A 25,733-nucleotide genomic window follows, 5' to 3' on the forward strand; every position below is an offset into this window, starting at 1 on the left:
TCCGCCCGGAGGGCAAAAATTTTTACTTAATTTTTTAGGGGGGCCGTCGTGCCCCCGGGGGGCTTTCGTGCCCCAGGTCCCCCTATTATCGATTTTAAAATTATGTTTACCCAAAAAAAAAAAAACATATGATGTTTGATTTAAAGCTCCAACATTTGAAGATTATGTATCAGTATCAGTTAAGTTATCTATATTTTTGGTTTATGTATTTTGATATTAAGTAAACGTTTTATGGATAGGGGTATTATTTAGATTTTTGTGTCATGATGGGCACTATCATTTTTAACTATCTATTATCTGTTTTGGGCTTTCAGAGATATGAATTATCGACATTTTATGCCATGTCAGATAGTAATAATGCAAACGTTTTATTATCACGCTCTGATATGTAATTTACGTGAAAAAAAATTTTTTTTGTGAGATGTCATATTAGTGTCTGCTTTAAATTTGACGGGACAAAATGAGTAGAAATGTATTTTTTGTTCATTTATAAGGTAATTATTTTTATGCTTATAAAAAATAATGCTAAGATCAGACATTCTTTGTGTTTTTCAAAAGCTTTTTTTATACAATAAAAAGTTTTGTGTCATTGTGTCAAAAAAAATCTGTGTTAAATATTTAAAAAAAAAATTTTTAACACAAAATTTTCTGACGCAATGACGAAAAATTTTTTGCTGTGTATTAGTAAATTTATTTTTATGAAAAATGGTAATTTTTTGAAAAAATTTATCAATTTTTTAATTTATCTATAATTAATAATAATAATGATCCGTAAAAAAAGAAATTTATTGGGCCACATCAGAAAATTTGATATGTCCATAATATATGGCTTAATATAATTTTTTGAACGACCAGTGTTAAAAATCTTTAACAGGTGACGCATGGTCGCTAAATCATCTCCTTACAAGCGAGTTAAATTTGAGGTGGTAAGTAATAAAATGAAAATTATTCTTCTACTCTACTAAGGAGCTTATCTGACATTGTCTTTTAGTTTAATTAATCGACTTATAAAAAGCTTAAGACAATAAAAAATTTCAGAAAATTTCTTAATTGCAATAGTAATAATAATTTCATCTAATACTTGTAAAATAGAATTACTATTTATTTTCTCTATATATTCAACAAGTATTTTAATATTCCAAAACACTCAGTAAATTTGATGAAACTAAAACCTTGACAAAATTGTTACGAACTTGGGATTTTATCCGGAAAACAAAGTTTAAAAGTACATTTATGTGCACCTGACATACATTATACAAACATAAAATATAATTTATAGCAGTAGTAATAATAATAGTTGTAAATCCAACTCTAAGGTTACTACGAATACCAAACCACATATGTAGCATTTGCCGAGCCACAGAATATGAGAGCATAAAAACATAATGTAATAACCTGATCTAATTTAGTATTTTCATCGCCCATCAGAGACAACATTTTATTTAACATCCAGCTGTAATTAATAAATGTGTAAAAACGTTGTAAAAGCAGCAAGAACATAATCCGCGTCTAATATCTCATAATCTGCGTCTCCTTTTCCCTTTCTATACTACACCCAATAGCCTAGTAACTAAGTCTCTTGTGTTTCCACCCCTGACATCTACAAGCCCATTTAATTCGAAAATTCGACGCTTGAGGCCAATAATCTCTACTGTAAATGGGAAAGAAAATATTTTTGCCGTCCAATAATCAGATTGTTTAAAATTTTATAATGTATATAAATATTGGTCATCTTTCGAAAAGCTTCGATAAATGGTATTTCTACATAATGTTATTTCTGCAGAATATTATATGCATTGAATTACATAAACAAAAGATTCATTCACATATATTCCTCCCTTTTGTTGTTGGTGCGCACATATATTCAGCATATGCATATTATGCGAATGAAAATTATACGAATGGACTGAGTAATTACACTAACGAGATGAATAGTCCCTACGGAAAAATTATATATCCTAGAATATATACTGGGGATATATCTTAGAATATACTCTAAAATATATGCTGGGATATACGAAAATTCGCCAAAAAATATATGCTACGACATATGTGCTAGTATATATTCCAGTATATATCCCGGATTTATCCATGGATATATATACTTGCGCTCGTATGTGTCCCGCTGTACGTAAAATTTTTTTGAGATCTATAGTCTGGTCTGTCGTGAGATCTACAGTGTGGTTCATAATCAATGGACGTAACACATGCATATATATCTTAGAATATATCATAGGATATATTCTAGAATATATCCTAAGATATATTCTAGGATATATACTAGAATATATCTTAGAATATATCATAGGATATATTCTAGAATATATCCTAAGATATATTTTTCGGCGAATTTTCTTATATTCAGCATATATCCTTGAATATATACTAGGATATATTCCCAGCATATATTCTAGGATACATAATTTTTCCGTGGGGGAGTATATTTATTTTATCTGAAACACTTTTAAGTCAATGCAAAAAACATCTGTTAATAATCTCAAGCTACTATTATACCAAAAGAGTAATGGATTTTAGAATGATAAATTTTATTATTTGCATCATCATTTAATTCTACAGCACACATGACAATCTAGTATTTTACGTAGGTCTTTTTTATAAATTATTACTACATTATTATATAATATTGATTTATTAGACTTGACAAAAATTTATTTCCTCAAAAAAAAACTATGAAAAATTCTTAAATTATTACTCTCAAAAATGATCGATTGTAACAAAATTTATTTATTAATTTATTATTTTTTTTTAATTAGTGAAATTACATTGGAAAATAAATTTCTTAAAGCTAAATGTTTTAGAATTAGTTAATAAGAATTTGAAATGTGTAAAATATATTTTTTATTAAGAATATAAATTTTATATGGAATCAATCAATCGCTGAGCTGTGTATAATAGTCTGCTGGGAATAATTACTTGAATTGATCAATTAATAACTTCTTCATCTAATTGCAATTCCGTTGAAAGTTTTACTCCAAGGATCGTTATCTTAAAACTTGTTTACACTATAAAAAAAAAGAAAAAACGCCATTCGGCCGCACCCGAGATGGAAGGTAGATTTCATAGAATAGATTTAAGCTGAATATTTCTGAAAAGTTAGAGTTTTATAGGTCAAATCAAACGGCGTGCCATCAGTTTTAAAGTGGTGTTTTCAAAAATGAGATATCTTGTCTGAGTTAAAAGTTATTTATAAATATAGTCACGGAAATGACGATTTTTGATATTTAGAAAATTTTGAATTGTCACTATTTCTATAATAATTGTCAGATTTTATTCATCTTCAAACTCGTTCAAGATAATCATCTTATGAGTAAACATGTTTAATTTTGTTAAGATCCATTTATAATTAAAGACGCTACGGTGGACACAACGTTAGAATTATATTATACAGTATACTATAGCTGTTACCCGCCTGCTCCACTGGGCGCTATATAGAGTTGTATTTTCTTTTCAAGTTTAGACTTAAAATTTAATTGGAGAATTTTTTTGGTTTTTACAGATTTTAAATTCCATTAAATTGGCATTTACTTTTTATCAATGTGATTATTCTAACTAATATTCATTGTAACTTTCAATGTGCAATCACTATAACATTTGAAAAAAATTTGAAATGAGTATTGAAAGTTTCAGTTAAAGTAATTGCAGGTCTCATAAGTAAAGTTGAAATCTGCTTGCTTCAAGTGCGTCGAATTTTTTCGTTAATTAAAATTGTCTTAGTGACATCAATTTTTTATAGAAAATTAATTGTACATGTTTTTTACGAATTCTTTTAAAATAAAGTAGCCAAATTTATTTTTCACATATCAAGTGTTTAGAAAATACATTCATTTTAATCTGTTACATTTCCGCGATCCCACAATAAGAACAATTTATCTGTTCTGGGATCAGCAAAAATAACATGTATGTAAAATTTGGAGCCTCTATGAACTATAGCTTGGAAATTTAAAAGTTTCATTGTTACACTGTAAAAAAAGCGGTGTTAAAATGGACTCATTTTAACACCACTATGTAACACCTGTGTATTAACACCGGTGTAGCGGTGCTCTTTTGCGGTGTTAAAAATCCGGTGTAATATCGGTGTAACAGTAGAATAAATTTACACCATATCGGAGTATGAATATTACATGATCCATAAAACACAATTAATATTCAATATTTATCAAAATGAGACAAGTAACATTTATTTAAGAATTTTCAATATATAAAATTACGCAGAAATCGATTTGATGAATGTTATACAACAAGTTAAATAATATTTACAATATTAAATGTTTAGGAACAATATAATAATTATTTTTATCGTAACCATGATGTTTCTCACAATATAATGGATGTTTTAAACATGATAAATTAATAATTTGATAAATTTGCTTTTTTTATTTAGATATCTCATTTGTACATAAACTCATATTGTAACACATAGTCTCCCATAGCTTACACAACAGCATTATTATATTATTATTATAAAAGAAAATTCTTTGAATTTCACCGTAAATGGGTAATTCGTAAATTCTTATTGTCCCAAAAACGTCCTAAAATTGTCCAAAAAAATTTTCATCCTTAATTTCGGGACAAATCTACAGCTGTGCAAAAATAAATTATCACTATGAAAATCATTTAAAAAACGTTTAAAATTGTCGTAAAATTTTTCTAAAAATATTTCAAATTTGTTGTAAAAACACTCTAAGACTGTCCAAGAAATGTTCTAAAATTGTCTCAAAAATGTCTCAAAAGTATTCAAAATTTGTTCTCAAATAGTTAAAAAAATGTTTTAAGATTATTCAAAAAAGGTTCCACATAAGATTTAAGGACAAAATTTCAACTAAATTGCTTCAAATAATTTGCATTGATTCTAAAATTATCTTAGAAGGATTCCGAAAATCTTAAAAAAAATACTTAAAAGTTATGAAATCATTAATAAAATGCACTATTTTGGAGTTTCCGATTATTTATGTAATATCCCAAAATTGTCCTTTAATAATGGTGTTAAAGTAACACGGATCGAAAATTTACACCGAGAGAATTTCACACCATTATTTTACGCTACACGGCCGTGTAAAATGCTCCGGGTCCATTTTTACATCGAAATTTTTTACAGTGTATTTATTTTAATTAAAAATTTTTATCTATTCAATATTTTATTATTTTAAACTTTCTAAATTAAATATTAACTTTTTTTTGATTACTTATTTTTAATTAATAAACATAAAAAGTTTAATTATAAAAATTGTGTTAATTAAAATATTATCAACACCGGAAAATTTATAACACCGATTTAACACAGAAAAAAAATATTTACACCGCGAACGGTGTTACTGCTACACCGATTTCGGTGTTGAATTTAACACCGGAATTTTTAACACCGTACACCGCATGGACTCACACCGGTTTTTTTTTTACAGTGTACCCCGACTAGAATTTTAGTGAGGCATGCCGAAAAATCAGTTCGGGGCGAAGTTGGCTTTCCGAACTTAGGCTAGCCCAATTCGGATCTTATTTGTTTTAAAATAGGCAAGCCGAACATTGGTATGCCAAAAGAATTCCACATTCGATGTAATCTCGTAATAGTTTGGCATTGCCTAAGTTCGGCATATCATGGATTGCCTAATTAGTACGAGTTAACGGTAACCAAAGGTTTACCGAAGTTTGGTTCACCAAGCTCGGGCTCACTTAGGCAAACCTGTGGCAATACCTAAGTTCGGCATGTCATGGATTGCCTAATTAGTACGAAATAATGGTAACCAAAGGCTCACCGAAGTTTGGTTCACCAAGCTCGGGCTTACTTAGGCAAACCTGTGGCAATACCTAAGTTCGGTATAACATGGATTGCCAAACTGTTATGAAATAACAGTAACCAAAGGCTTACCGAAGTTTGGTTCACCAAGTTCGGGCTCACTTCGGAAAATCTATGGCAATGCCTAAGTTCGGCATTTCATGGGTTGCCAAACTTTTATGAAATAACGGTAACCAAAGGTTTACCGAAACTTGGCATACCACAATCGAGCTTCTTTAGGCAAAACTATGGAAATGCCTAAGTTCGGTATGTTATGGATTGCCAAACTGTTATAAAATAACGGCAACCAAAGAGGCTTATCAAAGTTCGATTCACCAAGCTCGGGCCCATTTAGGCAAACCTGTGGCAATGCCTAAGTTCGGTACGCCATGAATTGCCAAATTGATACGAGATAACGGTAACCAAAAGTTTACCGAACAGTAACTACCCGACTATAATTTTAGTGAGGTATGCCGAAAAATCAGTTCGGGGCGAAGTTGGCTTTCCGAATTTAGGCTAGCCCAATTCGGATCTTATTTATTTTAAATTAGGCAAGCCGAACATTGGTATGCCAAAAGAATTCCACATTCGATGTAATCTCGTAATAGTTTGGCACTGCCTAAGTTCGGCATATAATGGATTGCCTAATTAGTACGAAATAACGGTAACTAAAGGTTTACCGAAGTTTGGTTCACCAAGCTCGGGCTCATTTAGGCAAACCTGTGGCAATACCTAAGTTCGGGATATCATAGATTGCCTAATTAGTACGAAATAACGGTAACCAAAGGCTTACCGAAGTTTAGTTCACCAAGCTCGGGCTTACTTAGGCAAACCTGTGGAAATGCCTAAGTTCGGTATATCATGGATTGCCAAACTGTTATGAAATAACAGTAACCAAAGGCTTACCGAAGTTTGGTTCACCAAGTTCGGACTCACTTCGGAAAACCTATGGCAATGCCTAAGTTCGGCATTTCATGGGTTGCCAAACTGTTATGAAATAACGGTAACCAAAGGTTTACCGAAACTTGGCATACCACGATCGAGCTTCTTTAGGCAAAACAGTGGAAATGCCTAAGTTCGGTATGTCATGGATTGCCAAACTGTTATGAAATAACGGCAACCTGTATTCTGAAGCTTGGTCTATCAAAATGAAACTTGACTAGGTAAGTCTGTGGCAAGTCCTCACTTAGGTATAATATCGGAATTCCTAACTCGACCGTTGCAACGGTAACCGAATGTTTGCCGAAGTGTCGGGCTTATAAGTATCTTGAGGCAAGAGGTCGCTCATCATCGGCGTAGCGTCGCGGTATGGTATAGGGCTCTCATGCGTCGGGTACAGTGTTCGAGTCTCGCGTTCGACATGTAAAATTTTTAATAATTAATAATTATTAATTATAATTATTCTTAAGGCGAATGTGAGGTAAATTTAAGTGTTGTGTGTGACTAATGTATCTAACTCCATCATCTCCTCCCCCCTTGACCCATAAAATCGACCAATCAAAAAAAACTTCTTCATAGTAAGAAAAACCCTAAAAAGCGAAAAAAATGACCGAAAATATAAAAAAAATACTAAATAAAAAAAAAAAATTTTTTGTTTACTTAATATTTAAAAATTTTGTCCTAAAGTCGATATTTATATTTAAAATTTAAAAGTAAATTAAAAAATAAGCATTCATTATTATTAATTTTTGCTTTATAATAAAAATAGCTAAAAACAAAAAAAGGATTCAATTTGGATTCTTCCGTGCGAATTTAGTTTCTGAATTGCTGCCTAGTTAGGTAGCCAAATTCGGACCGAATGAGGCTTGGATAGTCACCAGCAAGTGTAGTTTCCAAACCACCGCCTAAGTTGGAAGCCAAGTTAGGCCCAAACTCGCGACTGCGTTACTTCCGGGACGTGGGCCAACTTTGGTTTCCTGGTTCGGCGCAAACTTGGAATTCGGCATGCCTAATTCGAAACGAACCACCGCCGAACTTTTCTAAATCACGTATAGAAGATTCTTACCAAATTTAAAGCCTGTATGAGCTATAGTTTAAAAACGGGAATTTTTTATTGTTAAAGCCCCCACAACACCCCTTATGGGTAGAAATTCGTTAAATCCGTTCTTAGCTGACCTCTACTTAGCGAAAGGAATATTTCTGCTGAATTTCAAGTCTTTAGGCTTTATAGTTCCAGAGATATCGTGATGAGTGACTATATATGTGTAGAAAGTCTCTTATATAAATATAAATATATATATATATATATATATATATATATATATATATATATATATATATATATATATATATATATATATATATATATATATATATATATATATATAATTTGAGCTCTTAATATTGATAGGAAGCTTATCCGCATCACAGTTTTATATTTTTCGTTAGTTTCTTATAAAAAAGATCATATCTCACTATTGATCAATTTTTTAATCAAATCTTTATACATGTTTTGTAGGAAATTGAATGATCTACAGAAAAGATTTGATATGTGTAAGCGATTACATTAACCATTTCAAAGATATCCGAGGTCAAAGTTCAAAAAATTTATTAAAAAAAAATTTTTTTTTTTTAATTTCCTACTACATTGGAAAATAATAGTTGTCAAATGAATATGCTATATTTTTGTAGGAAATTTAACGCTCTACAAAAAAGATCTGATATGTTAAATTGATTACTGCAACCGTTTAAAAGATATTCGTAACCGAACCCCAATAATAATAAAACCCTAAAATAGAAACCCTAAAATAATAAAATTTCAATAATTTCAATGAAATTTCAATATTCTTGGTTCAAAAGTTACGTTGAGACAAAACCAAATAAATTCAGATTCAAACGCAAAATCCTGTGAGTTTTGCGTTTGGAGATGGAGGTAATATTCACTGTGAAATTCCGGAATGTAAAAATTAAGCGATTATTCAATGTTCGTTGTGTAAGAAGTCATTTTATTATTTTAATCGATTATAAAAATAACATATTTCAATGGCATCAAAATCGGAGCTGGAAACCTGGGAACCTTTACTTGTGAGTAATAAAAACGGACGTATCATTCTCTTTGTCCAAAAGTAAAGCTTCCTTACTTTTATGAATAGGGTAAAAAATAGTTAAAAACTTTCATTCTAGCAATATGAGCTAAAATTTTTACGAAAATATCTACAATTCATGAATTTAATGGATATATTTGAAAAAGTTATTAGAAAATTATTGAAATCAGAAAGCATTGGGGTTCGGTTACGAATATCTTTTAAACGGTTGCAGTAATCAATTTAACATATCAGACCTTTTTTGTAGAGCGTTAAATTTCCTACAAAAATATAGCATATTCATTTGACAACTATTACTTTCCAATGTGGTAGGAAATTAAAAAAAAAAAATTTTTTTTTGATAAATTTTTTGAACTTTGACCTCGGATATCTTTGAAATGGTTAATGTAATCGCTTACACATATCAAATCTTTTTTGTAGATCATTCAATTTTCTACAAAAACATGTATGAAGATTAGGGTGCGTCAAAATTTAATCTTCGAAAGCAACCTTTTAAAATTGAAATTTTGAGTTTCGCTTTTAACAGAAGCTGTATTGTGGAATTTCCTGATATATTTTGGTGTGTCATAATTTATTTGATATTCAAATAATTTTTTAACAGGAGTTTCGTTTGGCCAAATTTTGAAATTTTTTAATTTCAGAAAAATTGTCTCAACAAAACTCCTGTTAAACAATTATGTGAGCATCAAATAAATTCTGACACATCAAAATATCTCAGGAAATGCCCAAACCTAACTTCTGCTAAAAGCGGAACTCAAAATTCCAATTTTAAAAGGTTGCTTTTAGAGATTAAATTTTGACGCACCCTAATAAAGATTTGATTAAAAAATTGATCAATAGTGAGATATGATCTTTTTTATAAGAGACTAACAAAAAATATAAAACTGTGATGCGGATAAGCTTCCTATCAATATTAAGAGCTCAAATTTGGTGAGCATTTTCTAGAGGTGCCTGAGAACCAACTTTTCAATATTAGTTAAAAAAAAAATAATCGACTTTTTTGACCCACCCTAATTATTTATGCGTCTGATTAAAAAATGGCTAAGGACTTTTCGTCTCAGAATTATTTTGTTTATCAGATGCTACAATGGCGTCCGTTACTTTTGGGACACCTTATATATATATATATATATACCAATACAATAAATAGATTTATATGAAATCTACCTAAAACTCATGAAACTTTTAATTGCACTTTGTTCGGTAATTATCAGAAGAAAGTTTATCTCATACATTAAATTTAAATCAGTGTGGATATTCGTTTTTAGTTAATTGTACGTTAAAGAAATATAATTTCGATAGGATAATTCTAAATAAACATTCATCGGCTCGATTCAAACATTTCCAAAAAACGATGTAGAAATTAAAATTTTGAAAAACATTAAAATTTTTAAAAACATTAAAATTCTGGAAAAAAATTAAAATTCTCAAATTTCTAAAAATATCCAAATTTTAATAGTAATTGATAAAGGTTATATGTAAGACTCGAGGTTTATATTTTATATACCACTCATATTTATTTATACATCTATAAGTAATAACCCGACAATGACTACGGAATGAGACAACTAATAAAAGCCAATATAATTAAGGGATGACAATGACTGGGTGACGTTGTACTAGGACCCATCGCATGAGGTCCTCATGAAGGGTGGCGTCGGAATGCCCCTAACAATCTCTCTCGTAATCCTCTCAATACCCTCGTTAAGTGGGGGCGACCCACACTGAAAAAATATATATGCGCATATATGCTGACAAAAATACATATACGTCGCACATATAAAATATATACGCCACATACTTTTTTTTTGCCCCCGTATATGCGGCATATATTTTTTTTCAGTACGGGGAATCTTATCACGGGCTGGGAGTAAGACCTTACGTCACAGATCTCGGGCCTCACGATACTCGACAGCCTTCAGCCTTGGCAATAAGAATAGCGTTGCTTACATATATTAATTTTAATACTAAAAATCTCTACATACATATTTTATCATTTTTGAGTGAATAACAACTATTTTTCTATTATTATTCAACAAAAAATTCACTCTGCTTTTTTTTTGACTTAAATCTAAATCTTAAATTTACTAAAATCCTCAAAATTTAGTAAGTAAAAGTATAAAAAAGCATTTCTAAACATGGAAAAGTATCTCAACACCCCTTTAACAACGAAAATTTAAATACCTACACCGTCTGAACTTACACCGTTTTTTTTCTTCATAGTAAAGGCTTCAAATTATAAATTTTAACCGTTTGGACTCTTTTGACTTTACTGAAATGTCTGATGGAAAGTCATAAAAATAAAAGAATAAAATTATTTGATTAATGCAAAAAATATTAGCAAAAGTTATTTCATTGTTTTGTATCTTAGTATTTCCTCCCGCTTATTTTTTTTTGTTCTATTTCTATCTCTATTCAATGCTTCTCTGTAAATAAATGTGACATATAAAAAAATTTTTCATAATTAAACCCGAAGAAAAATTGTAAAATAAATAAAACTATAGCAAGTAATTTTTCTTTTGAATCTTGATCGTAAATCACGGTGAGTTTCTGTCAAGCGAAATAGACCTGCTGTTTTTTTTAAATCTCGATTTTAAAAAACAAAAAAGACTATATATATATATATATATATATATATACATATATATATATACATATATATATATATATACATATATATATATACATATATATATATATATATATATTTTTTTTTTCTTTTTTTTTTCAAATGCATAGCTATATTAATTCCAGATGCTTTATTCTCGATATAATACACGCTGCGCCAGCTGGAATCTTGTGACATATTTTAATAATAGTAGGACACTGTGGGACGAAGCTACCGCTGAAAGTGAGAAAGTGAATCAAAAATAAATTTTCAAATATACTGTGAGTTATTATGAAATGTAACTTTGTCTCGAATATCATGTCCGTGAAATATTTATGGATAAGAATTACTTTTCTGAAACAAATTGACTGAAAAAAATTAGGACGACGGTTGACCCTAAAGGCCATCCCTGCAACTTCCCGCTCATTTTGTACTTAAGCGCTCAAAATTGGAATTACACATTACGTTTTTGAGCTCTTCGAGCTCATAAATATGATTTTTGTGTCATTTTGAGCTCTTCGAGCTTAAAACTCCAATAGCAGTTTAATAAATCACAATTTTTTGAATTTTCAAACGGCAATAACTTTTAAATGAATGAACCGATTTTTACGCGGTTGGCGGCATTTGACGCAGTTTTTAAAGCCTCATGAAGAATCTTCAAGTTTGAATCAATCGAGCCAGGAATTTCGAAGTAATTTCGAAAAAACACTTTTTCGGTTTTCTTTCGACAACGATAACTCACGAACGAATCAACCGATTTTGACCGGGCTTGCAGTGATCAACGTGGTTTTTTGATCTTAAGAGCTTATTAGATTTTGAAATTGATCGGTAAAGCCATTTAAAAGTAATTCCAAAAAAACCACATTTCAAAAAATTTTTTTTTGTAGTTTTTTTTAAGATTTCTCAAAATCTACTGATCCGAATCAGTCCAAATTGTATTCAAAATCTAAGTTTAGTCAAGCCCTTTCGAATGGTGCCAACCGCGATGAAATCGGTCAAGCCGTTCAAAAGTTATAAAAGGGTTACACACACACACACACACACACACACACACACACACACACACACACACACACACACACACACACACACACACACACACACACACACACACACATACAGACACATGGACATCATCGCGAAAACATTCAGGAAAGCTTCCTAGGACCTCAAAACTTCGAGATCTGATGAAAACTCGATTTTCGAAAAACGGGGTAAAACCAATAACTTCCCGATTTTTGAAAATCTTCGATTTTCTTAGCGGGAAGTTAAAAATTTAGTATTAAATTGTTTGTTAACCGGCAAGTCTTTACAGTTTAAATTTAACTGTCAGTCTGTGCAAAGAAATATTATTTACATGGATTTTCATCGGTAAACAACAAAACGTAATTTTAAATATAACCAGCGACATTAGCCTAGTGGTCAAAAGCTCACGGCCTATAGAGCACTCGAACTAACTCACCGGCCAAGCGTGGGTTTGAATCCCAAGCTGGTCTTAGAAACCAGCTTGGTTGAGATTCGGCCCTTGCCACGTAGGTTAAGATTCCCAAAACCCAAAAAGACCCCATCGTACCACTCCCAACAGTTAAAGTCGGCGATATGACCACAGCAGTTAAAACCGACTCTAAATAAAATTAATTAAAAAAAATTAGGATGACGGTTGACTCTAAAGGCCATCCTTGCAACTTCCCGCTCATTTTGTACTTAAGCGCTCAAAGTTACATATTACGTTTTTGAGCTCTTCGAGCTCAAAAATATGATTTTTGTGTTATTTTGAGCTCTTCGAGTTCAAAACTCTAATAGCAGTTTAATAAAACACAATTTTTTTAATTTTCAAACGTCAATAACTTTTGAATGAATGAACCGATTTTCACGCGGTTGGCAGCATTCGATGCAGTTTTTGAATCCCCATGAAGAATCTTGAGGTTTAAATCGATCGAGCCAGGAATTTCGAAGTAATTCCGAAAAAACACTTTTTTCGGTTTTTTTTCGACAACGATAACTCACGAATGAATCAACCGATTTTGACCGGGCTTGACGTGATCGACGTGGTTTTTTGATCTTAAAAGCTGATTAGATTTTGAAATTGATCGGTAAAGCCATTTAAAAGTAATTCCAAAAAAACCACATTTCAAAAAACTTTTTTTTGTAGTTTTTTTTAGATTTCTCAAAATCTACTGATCCGAATCGGTCCAAATTGTATTCAAAATCTAAGTTTAGTCAAGCCCTTTCGAATGGTGCCAACCGCGATGAAATCGGTCGAGCCATTACTATATCATTATGAGAATATTTCCCATAATATTATAGGAATGGTTCCTATAATTGTATAGGAATCATTCCTATAATTATAGAAACCATTCCCAGTCTGGGCTGTCTGATTATTTTTTCAATTACGAAAAAATCCCCACTGAGTAGGTCCTCCCCTTTCCCCTATCCGTTCTTTCCCAACTCCCTTAAAATTTGCTTTAATATGGCTCTTTACCGTAAGATGGACGGTGGCGTTGTTTGCTCGGTGGGTCTTATATACGTGACTGAATAAAGTAGTCAGTACTTGTCTCGGATAGCTTAACTGGTAGAGCCCTTGGCGCGTAACCGAGAGATCTGGGTTCGATTCCCAGTTTGGGCTGTCTGATTATTGTTTCAATTACGAAAGGAAATCCCACTGTCGGTCCTCTTTCTTCTGTTAACTCCCTTAAAATTTGCTTTGATATGGCCATATCAAAGCAAATTTTAAGGGAGTTGGGAAAGAACGGATAGGGGAAAGGGGGGGACCTACTCAGTGGGGATTTTTTCGTAATTGAAAAAATAATCAGACAGCCCAGACTGGGAATCGAACCCAGATCTCTCTGTTACGCGCCAAGGGAATAGTTCCCATATTTTTCTTTCCGTGTATATAATTTTGTAGAGTTTTATAAAATTTTATGTGATTCATATATAATTAATTATAATTATTTTTACTTGGGATGGCCTAATTTTTTTAATATAGCTATTCTATGTATGTTCTGATCTAGAAATTGGCCATACTTATAAATTTAACATTTTCGATTTTAATACGACATTGTTTATTAATGCAATTTTTACATATTTATACCAGTAAATTTAGCAGTTTTTATTTGATAATATGACTTTATTAATTTTACCAAACCATTTCTGTAATTTTCACATATATAGTTTTTTTCCTTGTAAGGATTATTCTATCTGATTGATCTGAAGAGCTTTAAAGAGAAGAAGCATCTTTTAGTGAAATAGAACCAATAATTGAAATGTCACACCGAGTAGAAATAGATAAAAAACAAACCAATAATAGAATTTGAAAATCGCAAATTGATTAACAAAAGTGGCGAAAAAAAATTTTAATAAAATATTTATATTGATTTTATTATTTTTCATTTTTCCAATTAAAATTTTTCCACGTCTTGTATAGTCTAGATATTTTATTTTTAGCCTCGAGCTCTTCAAAGTCTCCCATTGAAATTTACCCTTACTTATTATATTACATATTTTCAGGTATAATATATAGAAAAATTATTCCTCTGAAAAAATATTAACTAGGGTTGCTGCTATTGAAATATCTGATAAATTATTCGAAAATTTTTTTCGAGATCTTTTCTTAAGCCCGGTATAATTTATTTTTATTTTTTGTCATGTCTTATGCTAAATTCTTTATTCTATCGATTTATGTTGTCAGATTTTTTTGAGGTACTAAGCTACTTTTAAGCTAAAGTTTTTTGGAGAGGGATGAATAAATTTCTGTTTTTGATCCAATTATAAATATTTATAAAAAAAGTTATTGATTATCACAACATTGATTTATCACAAAATTATTGTGATTGTGATAAAAGCGTTTATTTTCAAAGCGATAGAAATTTAGCGTGTCATTAAAAAAATTATTGATGAAAGAAAATAGTTATCCGGTTTTACGAAACGCGTTTATACATGGAGATAACAATATTATCCATTATCGCATTATTTGAATCATTTAAGAGCTTACCATGAACGGAGAAAAAAGTATTGCTATTGTAGCAATCCAGTGGATCGTGAACGTAGTATTGTGATTAGCTTAAAATAGTATTGTCATTTTCACAATACTATACTATAACCTGATGTACTCAATACTTCGGATTCTTATATTAACTTGCCATGGTATGTGAATATGTCAAAACGTATTGCGATTATAAAGAAACGTTTCCTTACTACGACGAAACGGATCGTGATTATCACGATCCATGACGCCTCCAGCGCCACCACGCATAATCAAGTCTGAAACTTACGAGTGGATTTGTTTACAATTTCGGTGATAAAATAGTGATCATTACATAAATTAGTGAATTAATAATAATAGCGATATAGATCATTGGGTTGTTGATAAATTACTCGAGTGAAATCTTGAAAAACTTGTGTCGATTTTTTAAGGCTAATAAAGAAATAAATCTTCCTATGTTAACTGTGTTAATACTGTGTCCGTGGTTATTGTATATAATTCTACTGCGTTGATAAGGAAAAACAATGTACATTATATATTGTATTAAATAAATAAAATTTTTGTTTTCATAAAAGTCTTTTTTAGCATAAATGATTTGATCCCATACTGTTTTATACAAAAATATGTTATTGTATGAAATATGTACAGTAATAAAAGAGTAAAAATTCCATTAAAAATTTTTTTTCTTATGATAAAAATATTTGCCTCTTTTAAATGAATATTTCGATATTCCAAATTTCTAGGCTAATAATAATAATATTCGTAAAAATAAAAAAAAAAAATTAGAAAAACGGTAGACCCTGAAGGCCATCCGTGCAACTTCCCGCTAATTCCATACCTAGGTGCTTAAAATTGCACTAATGATATTTTTGAGCTCTCCGAGCTCACTGTTATAATTTATGTGTCATTTTAAGCTCTTCGAGTTTAAAAAGATAGCTTTTCTATGCTTTTGAGCTTTTCGAGCTCAAAAGTCTGATAGAAGTTTCATAGAGTAATATTTTTTTAATTTTCAAACCGCACTAACTTTTGAATGAATCAACCGATTTTCACGCGGTTGGCAGCATTTGACGCAATTTTTTCAGTTTCATGAAGAATCTTCGTTTGAATTGATAAAACTAGGAAATTTGGAGTAGTTTCAAAAAAACACTTTTTTCGGTTTTCTTTCGTTCATGATATCTCTTGAACGAATTGACCAATTTTGACCGGCTTGACGGCGATCGACGTAATTTTTGCATGCTACACGGAGAGAAATGGATGGCGTTTAACACAATGTTAGTATGGTCTCCAAACCGATACTAAAATAGTATGTGTAATATTGCAATTCAGTATTGTAATGAGTTCCATAAGTATGGCGTTATTTACTATGAAGTATAGTAATGGTGCTATTGTATTTTTTACATGTATGCATGGCAGGCTTGGCAAGACAGTATGGTCCTGAGACCCATACTACATTGCTGACGACGCAATGGTACTAGCGGCTCCCGCTATAATTTCTGGCCTGTTAAGCAATTAAACTATTGTGTTCCCACCAAAACTACACTGATAAAAGGATTTGTTTTTATTTAATAAGCTTTATTAACTGTTAATAAATGATTTCTTAACATCATAGGTTTTAATAAATATTTATTAAAAGTTAATAAATTATTTATTAAATACGATTTATTAAATGTTATTAAGTTGAGTAGAGGGAGTGTCTGTGAGCGGTTGTGTGAAAATTTGTGTCGCATATAAAAGTAAAATTTTCAATAAAAGCGAAGACTTAATTAAGATCAGTTAGGTTTATTTTACGTAGAAAAATAAGATGAATCTATTGTAATAATAGAAAAGTGGGCCTAGTAAAACAGGGATCAGTTCTGTGTAGTGAAAAAGAATACGTAGAAGAAGGTTAGGTTTTGTTGACGTCAAATAATAACTGGGGCGTGTTTAGCAGTCAAAGTAAAAAGTAACCATGGGTAAAGTAGAGGACACGAAACCCCTTGGGCGGCCGGCGGGACATACAAAGGTGACAGCGGCGGGAAATAGTCAAAAAACAAAGTTTGAAAAATACGGCATCAGCACGAGAAGTGGAGACACGAAAGGTAACAAGGAGGACGCTGTAAGCATTGAAAAGTCGTTTGACATGATTATGACGGAGCTAAAAGCGATATATGGAAAAATGGAAGAAAATAAAGAAGAAATTAAGAGAGAACTCAAAAAAGAAATAGATACGCTGAAGGAAAACATTGCTGAGAGAGATAAAAAGTGGGAAGAAGAGAAAAATATACTCTGGGAGCGAATCGATCTATTGGAGGATAAAATTCAGAAGATGGAAGAAGGTGAATTGCGGCACATGACTGGAAAGAAAGATGAAAATAGGATGTGGGCAAAAGAAAAAGAGAGGATTCTGCAGCAGCAAGCAATAATACAGGCTGAGATAGAGAAAATGGAGCAAATGAAAATGAAACAATTAAGGTACGAGAGAAAAAATAACGTGGTGATTAAGGGATTTAACGAGGCGGACGGCGATCTTCAGAAAGCAGCAGAGAAGATGACAGAAGAAAAATTCGGCGTAAAAATAGAATCAAAAGACACACGGATACAAGGAAAAAGCAAAAAGGTGGTTATAGTTAAACTAAACAACTGGGAAACGAAAGAGAAGATCATGAAAAAGAAAAACTCGCTGGTGGGTACTGACATCTATATTGAAAATGACCTCACAAGCGAAGAAAGAGAAGTACAATGGAAGAACAGCCAAAAAGCAAAAATAGCGAGACAAAACAGCAGGATTTATAGAAAGTAGGGTCCTAGAAGTAGCAAATGAGGAGTTCAGCGTAGTATTTTTGAATGTTGCAGGATTAGGAAAAAAAATGCTGACTTCTGGGAATTTTTGAGGCAATATGATGTGATAGGATTAACTGAAACATGGGTAGAAAGTAAGGGGTGGGAAAAGTTAGAAAAAAAACTGCCAAAAGAATATAAATGGAAATGCAAAGTTGCAAAGCGAGAGAAGAAAAGAGGAAGAGCAAGTGAAGGAATAATAACTGGAATCAGAAAGGACATCACAGTAGAAGAAAATGAAATAGAAATTGAAAGTGCTGTGAAAAATATAGTTAACGTAGGTAATGAGAAGTGGGTAATATGGACAGTATATAATCAAAGTAAAGTGAAACAGACGATGAAAAATATAAGTGAAGAAACAGGACAAGAAAAAATCATGATCGGAGAAAATTTTAACGCGAGAACAGGAAACAAAGGTAGCTGGTACTTCGGAGTGGAAGAGGAAAAGAACATGAGAAGATCAAAGGATAAAAAATGCGACAATGAAGGTATACTACTGATAGAGGCTAAAGAAGAAGAAGGCTGGTGTGTGCTCAATGGGAATGTCGATGGGGACAAGGAGGGAAGCTTTACCTATGTAGCAGAAACAGAACAATCTGTAATTGATTATATAATGGTAGGCACAGAATATATGGAACAAGTGAAAGAATTTAAAGTGGTAGACAGGATGAAGTCAGACCACATGCCTGTGGTGTGCAAGCTAAAGAATAAATTAACACGTAAAGGCAGTAAAGAGGTTATAGAAATGGGGGAAAAAACTATCTGGGATGACGAAAGTAAAATGAAGTTCCAACTCGAAACAATAAATAAAGTTTTCAGTACAGAAACAGATACCAACATTAACTGGAAAGAGATGAAAGAAGCGGTATGCGGTAGCATGTACAAAAAGGAATGGAAAGGAACTATAGCAAAAATTCAACAGAAAAAATGATGGGACAAGGAGTGCAAAATGAAGAAAAGGCTAGTCAAAAGAGAACTAACAAAATGGAGAAATGGACAAGCAGAGAAGGAAAATTATCTAAAAGAGAGAAAAGCATTTAAAAGTATATGCAAAGAAAAAGAAATAAAGATACAAGAGAAAGAAATGGAAGAAATAAAAAAAGCAAGCACCGAAAAGAAAGTATGGGAGTACATAAATAAATATAGGAAACCTAGATCCGAAGTAAGCAAGGACATCGAGATGGGGAAATGGTGTGAGCATTTTAGGAAACTACTGAAGGGAGAACAAAAAAAAAGCAACTGGGGATTGGAATAGAGAGGAAGAAAAAAATGAGGAGAAGGAAGAGAATTTAACAGATGAAGAAATCAGGAAACAGATTAGAAAATTAAAAAAAAAGGCCATTCGGCAGCCGAAATGGAAGTAGATTTCATGATGAATAATAAAAATACTACTAGGATTGCATACGAAAAAAAAAAAAAAATAAATTTCTGTCTGATTAAACAACAATGACGTCAAAACGAATGCAAAAGTAAAATTTCATTATATCTGTCTGAGAAAGTAGCTGATTTTTGGCCTAGACTGATAATGAGGTACACAAATTAAAGCTTATTTAATAAGCTTTCAGATACCATTTATAGAATTTTGATAAGATATCGCGTTCAATTGTAATTGCACCAAAATACGGTAAAAGTGAAAATTTTTGCGATTTTTGAAAATGTTTGAATTGCTATTATTCCTAAACTATTTAATTTGGAGAAATAAATAAGTACACAAATTGAAGCTTATTAAATAAGCTTTCAAATGCAATTTACAGAAATCCGATAGGATGTCGCGTTCCATTGTTATTGCACGGAAATAAGGTAAAGTGAAAATTTTTTGCGATTTTTGAAAATTTTTGAATTGCTCTCACTTCTAAACTAATCGACAGATTTGGCTCATCTTAGAACTTAACCTCGGAAATCGTCCTAAGAATAAGTATGTTACGGTTTATTGAGATCCGTATAGAATTACGAGAGTTAGAGAAGAGACAATGCCGATTATATCGTATATATATATATATAGCTATATTTATATATATATATATATATATATATATATATATATATATATATATATAAATACATACATATATAAACTTTTGAACCATATGCATTTTCTGAATCCGCTTGACGAGCTGAGTCGAAATATAGCAAAATTTTTCAAAAGTTCCGTCATGAGGACCAATGCAATAGTTAGATTTCTATGAAATCTACTAAAAAAGGAAAAGCTGCAGGAGAGGACGGTATACCGAATGAAGCGTGGTTATATGTACAAGGCAGTACAGAGCAAGAGATATGTAATTTATTAAAAAGAGTGTGGAAAGGTGAAGGGATGCCAGAGGAATGGAAAGCAGGATTAATTTTACCACTCTATAAAAATAAAGGAGACAAAGAAAATGTAGAAAATTACAGGGGTATTGCTCTCTTAAATACAGCGTACAAGATATACGCGATGGTACTCAATGAGAGATTGGAAGTGATATAGAAGAAAAAGGAATACTCCCGGAGACACAATCAGGATTTAGGAAAGGGCGAGGAACGATAGACAGCATCTATATTCTGAAGCATGCAGCGGAAAAAGAGCTTGCAAAGGAGAAGGGAAAATTCTTCACTTTTTTGTGGACCTAAAAGCGGTTTTTGATAGTGTTGACAGGAAAGTATTGTGGGAAGCTATGGAAAAGAGTAGAGTAGACAAGGGCTGACCGAAAGAGTAAAAAAGCTGTATGAGGAGACAAAAAGCAAGATAAAAGTGGGAAACAGTCTTTCAGAAGAGTTCTGGACTAAAGAAGGAGTGAGGCAAGGTTGTCCGTTGAGTTCCACACTGTTCACGATTTTAATGGCGGATTTGGGGAGAGAGTTGAGCAAAGAACAAACAGGTGGAGTGGTAATAGGAAAAGAAAAAATTTGGTGTCTAGAATACGCAGATGACGTGGTAATGCTCGCAACAAGCGAAGGAGAACTAAAAGAAATGATTAAAAGGCTCGAAAGATACTTGGACAAGAAGAAGTTGGTTTTAAATGAAAATAAATCTAAAGTGAAGGTATTCAGAAATGGAGGTGGTAAGAAAAGGAAAACAAACTGGTTTTGGAAGGGTAGACCGTTAGAGGAAGTGAATGAATTCACGTACTTGGGGTATCTTTTTAAATGCAGCGGCAAAAACAAGGCACACATTCAGGAAAGAGTCAAAAAAAAAGTCACGGTAATGAAACACACTTAGAGTATAGGAGAAAGGATTTTCAAAAAAGACTACAGAAGGAGAATAAAAATGTTTGATAGCCTAGTGGTGAGTGTAATGGCGTACGGGGCAGAACTGTGGGGGTGGAAAGAAGTAAAAGAAATGGAAAGGGTACAGAAGAAATATCTAAAATGGACACTGGGGTTAGAAAGATGTACACCAGATTGTATACTATTTGAAGAGACTAAACGTGAAAAACTCAGGTTGAGATTTGCAAAGCTAGCAGCGGACTATGAGAGCAAGGTCATGAAGAAAGGGGGAATTGTGAAAGAATGTCTAATAGAAAGAATCAAAGGAAAAGGGTGTAAAAAGAGTTTAAAATGTAGGATGAAACTCCTAAACGAGTGCGGACTCAGTCAAGAAGAAGTGGAAGCAATTAGAAATGCAAGAGGATCTGTTGGTATTGAGATAAAAACACGAGGAATGGATGTACAAAGGCAGCTGCAATGGAATAAAATAGAAAAACTAAAGTACAATCAAAGATACAAGGAAATATATACAGGTGAATTGCCGTCATACTTAGAAAGAGGATATGAAGAAAATTATGCCATAATAGCAAAAGCAAGATGTGGAACTTTAGAGGAAGCCAACAAAACTTGGAAAAGTGATAAAGAGAAGAAATGCTGGCTTTGCAGCAAGGGACAAGATTTAATAGTGCACTGGTGGGAGGAATGCGAAGAGGTACAGAGAACAGCGCTTTCAATTGAAGAAATATTAAGTAGTGAAGGAAAAAGGGAAGCAGCTACCTGGTTGAAAGAAATAGAGAAGAAAAAACGCGGCATACGGAAGAAAGCCAAGGAGAAAGTGGAAGGATAACAAAAAAAAGAAGCAACTTTGCATTGTTTTAATTATGTGTGATAAAATAAAGATAGGCAGTGTAAATACCAAAAATTTATAAAATATAAAATATAAAATAAGATAGACAGAACCGTTAAAGTGCAAAAATGTATCATGAAAATATATAATTATATAGAGAAGTAACAGAAATAATTCTACACATTGTATTTTAAGTTAAAATAATTGAAATAAGTAAAATAAGTAAATATAATTTAATAGAATTAAGTTTATGTAAGGTTATATGTACTCAGTCCTATTTCTGAGCCCTCAAGGCTGAAATAAATAATAATAATAATAATAAATAAATGTTATTAAATATTTGTTAAACAGTTAACGAATATTTATTAACAGTTAATAAATATTTATTAATGGTTAATAAATATTTGTTAACTGTTAACAAATATTTATTTAAAATAAAAAGCAAAAACAGCAATTTTCTTTTGACACTTTTTATAATTCTATAGCTGAAATACAAGATGATAATTCAATTCACTAAATAAAATAACGTTTTCAATATTTAAAAATATAAAAGATAATTATGAGTTGTGATAGAATTTTATATTTTATAATAAACGTTAATATAATGTAGTATAATTAATGCAAATAATTTATAAAGATGATTTTTGTTTATAAGCAACCTTCATATCATATGACATTGCAAGCGAAACAAATTTACTCAAAAAAATATTTATTAACTGTTAATAAATATTTGTTAACTATTAATAAATACTTATTAACTATTAATAAATGTACTTTCCTCCCAAACAAATATTTATTGAATGTTAAAAAATATTTATTAAAATTTAATAAATTAAATAATTGTCTTCAAATGAATTAAATTATTAATAGTTAATAAATTCTTCTATCAGTGTATATAAGGTAAAAGACCCAGTTATTGACTTGTAATTTTTTAATTGATTGTTGTTGTTATTTTTCTTCACTAAAACCAATTCATATCAGAGTAAAAATAAAAAAAAAAGGCCATTCGGTAGCCGAAATGGAAGTAGATTTCATAACAATAAAAAAAAAACTACTAGGATATACAAAAAAAAAAAAAATCTGTCATTTCACAGATTTCCGCATCACCCATGAGGTACCATGTAGTTTAATGCGTTCCCATTTTTTTACGTGGTGGGTCCCCAGTAGGCCTAAAAATTTCATAATTGGCATATCAGGATAGGACATAATTTTGAGAAAACATATATGATTTGGTACTCAAATTGAAGCTTATTTAAAGAGCTTTCAAATGCAATTTACAGAGATTCAATAAGTTATCCTATTCCGAAGTTATTCGGGTTAAAAAGTGAAAAAATATGAATTTTTATAATTTTAAAAATTTCTAAATCCTGGCATTTCTGAAAAATTTTACGACTACACATATGATATGGTACTTAAATTAAAGCTTATTTAAAGAGCTTTTAGATGCATTTTACAGAATTTAAATAAGTTATCCCATTCAAAAGTTATTCGAGTAAGAAAGTGAAGAAATATGAATTTTTATGATTTCTAAAATTTTGAAATCCTCGTATTTCTAAATTACTTGACCGATTAAGCTCATTTTCGAACTTGACTTTGGTATTTATCTGTATATATATATATATATATATATATATATATATATATATATATATATATATATATATATATATATATACATACATATATAAACTTTTGAACCATATGCATTTTCTGAATTCGCTTGACGAGCTGAGTCGAAATATAGCAAAATTTTTCAAAAGTTCCGTCATGAGGACCAATGCAATAGTTAGATTTCTATGAAATCTACTAAAAAAGGAGTTGAAACAAATATTTGTGATAGAGTACAAACAATTAACTCACAAAAAACAAAAACATCATAACTTCGAAACATTTTAGTCAAAGTAGAGAAAAGTGCATTTTTAAATGAAATTGAATTAATTTTGAATCAAGAAAAAGACTTTATTACTCAAATTTCTTCTGAAATTTATGAAACAGTAAAAAAAAATATAACAGAACCAGTAAATCGAAATTATGCTTATGATCCAAATTACTGTAAATATGAGTTAAAAACAGAAAATATATCTAATATTAGTGCTCATATAAATCAGATCCTACACACTACATTTACTTTAACCAATGTAGCTACTGATGTCAATTGTTTATTCCGAACTTTTGCGGAATTGATATTTCATGATCAAGAAAGGTACAGTGAAATTAAAATTTTTATTGTAAATTTTGTTTATCGTAATAGAAATAATTATGAATCATTAATTAACCGAGGAAGTTTTTCGGTTAAAGATGAGTACGGTATTGATATGGATCACCCTAAACTTTATGATTTTTTACGAATGATAGCTCGTGAACGCGTATGGGGAAATGAAGGTTCAATATTTGCTATGAGTGAAGCATTAAAAATTATTATAATCATTATTAGTATAGATCGAAAAACACACGAAAAAGATACGATTATTAAATATGTACCAAACAACACAACTTCCTCAATACCATTAACAATCATTAATGAAACTCAGTGGCACTTTATCGCAGCTCATAGGAAACTTAATTCATCAATATTCAATGGAGAAATATGGCAAAATATTCGTATGATTCAAATAAAAGTAGATTCAAATGCTATACAGCCTACTACTGGGATAACCAAGAACAAAAAACAAGATAATGTTAATATTCCACAAAGTTCTTTAACTTTTAATGGGTCTGATGGAAAAACAGCACAATTTGTTCTAGATCAATTTTATTGTAGTAAATCTCTTCAAGATATGAGTGAAATTATGAAAAAGTATGAAAAAATTATAGTAGAAATTTACAACAATATCAAAAGTTATTTGATAACCGATGATAAAAATTATTGTCAAAAAAGTTATACCCCAAAAAAAAAAGTAGTTTTAACGAGGTTTCCGAAAATTCTTTTAGATAATTTTGTGATTGACAATGTTGAACCTGATGGAAATTGTTTCTTTCAATCAATTTCTGAATTAATTTTAAATGATGAAGAAAGATTTTATGAAATTAAAATTGCGATGGTATATCATACCATGATGAACACTGAATTTTACGAAATTTTATGCAAAACAAAACCAGTAGAAGTTCGAAAAAAAGATAAAAATGGTAAAGAAACAACAGTAAATGATCCCAATATAGATGATTATATAAGAATGATGGCTGCTGACGAAATTTGGGCTAATGAAGGTTCAATAATTACATTTAGTCAGGCTTTTGAAACAATATTATTTATATTTGTTGTTGAGGGACTCAGGGAAAAATTAAGTTTATTTATGAAATCGAAGCCAATAATTAGAACATCATTGAAAATATTAACAATCATAAATATGGATAACGTCCATTTTTATGTTGCCGATTGAAAAATGATACAAGCGATATTGATCAGTTTATGAAAAATAATTACAAAAAGTTAGAAAATTTACCCTCTATCGATTATAATA

The 25,733-nt window shown here is 30.9% G+C and overlaps 1 protein-coding gene and 1 pseudogene across 1 annotated transcript; both read left to right on the plus strand.

The window, feature by feature from the left end:
* Positions 1-17,373: 17,373 nt before the first annotated feature.
* Positions 17,374-19,173, plus strand: LOC123265393. The gene is made up of 2 exons (XM_044729117.1): positions 17,374-18,200; positions 18,258-19,173. The coding sequence occupies exons 1-2, from the start codon at positions 17,374-17,376 to the stop codon at positions 19,171-19,173; spliced, it is 1,743 nt and encodes a 580-aa protein (XP_044585052.1).
* A 2,250-nt stretch (positions 19,174-21,423) lies between these two features.
* Positions 21,424-22,373, plus strand: LOC123265139 (annotated as a pseudogene).
* Positions 22,374-25,733: the final 3,360 nt, after the last annotated feature.

Source organism: Cotesia glomerata, linkage group LG5 (genome assembly GCF_020080835.1).
Source record: "Cotesia glomerata isolate CgM1 linkage group LG5, MPM_Cglom_v2.3, whole genome shotgun sequence".
In the NCBI taxonomy this organism is placed as follows: domain Eukaryota; kingdom Metazoa; phylum Arthropoda; class Insecta; order Hymenoptera; family Braconidae; genus Cotesia; species Cotesia glomerata.

Excerpts from the sequence above, each read along its gene's own strand:
- LOC123265393 (XM_044729117.1), top strand. The coding sequence starts at position 17,374 with ATGGGTAAAGTAGAGGACACGAAACCCCTTGGGCGGCCGGCGGGACAT. Across the intron at positions 18,201-18,257 it reads AACAGCAGGATTTATAGAAA|GATTAGGAAAAAAAATGCTG; the intron begins GTAGGGTCCTAG and ends TGAATGTTGCAG.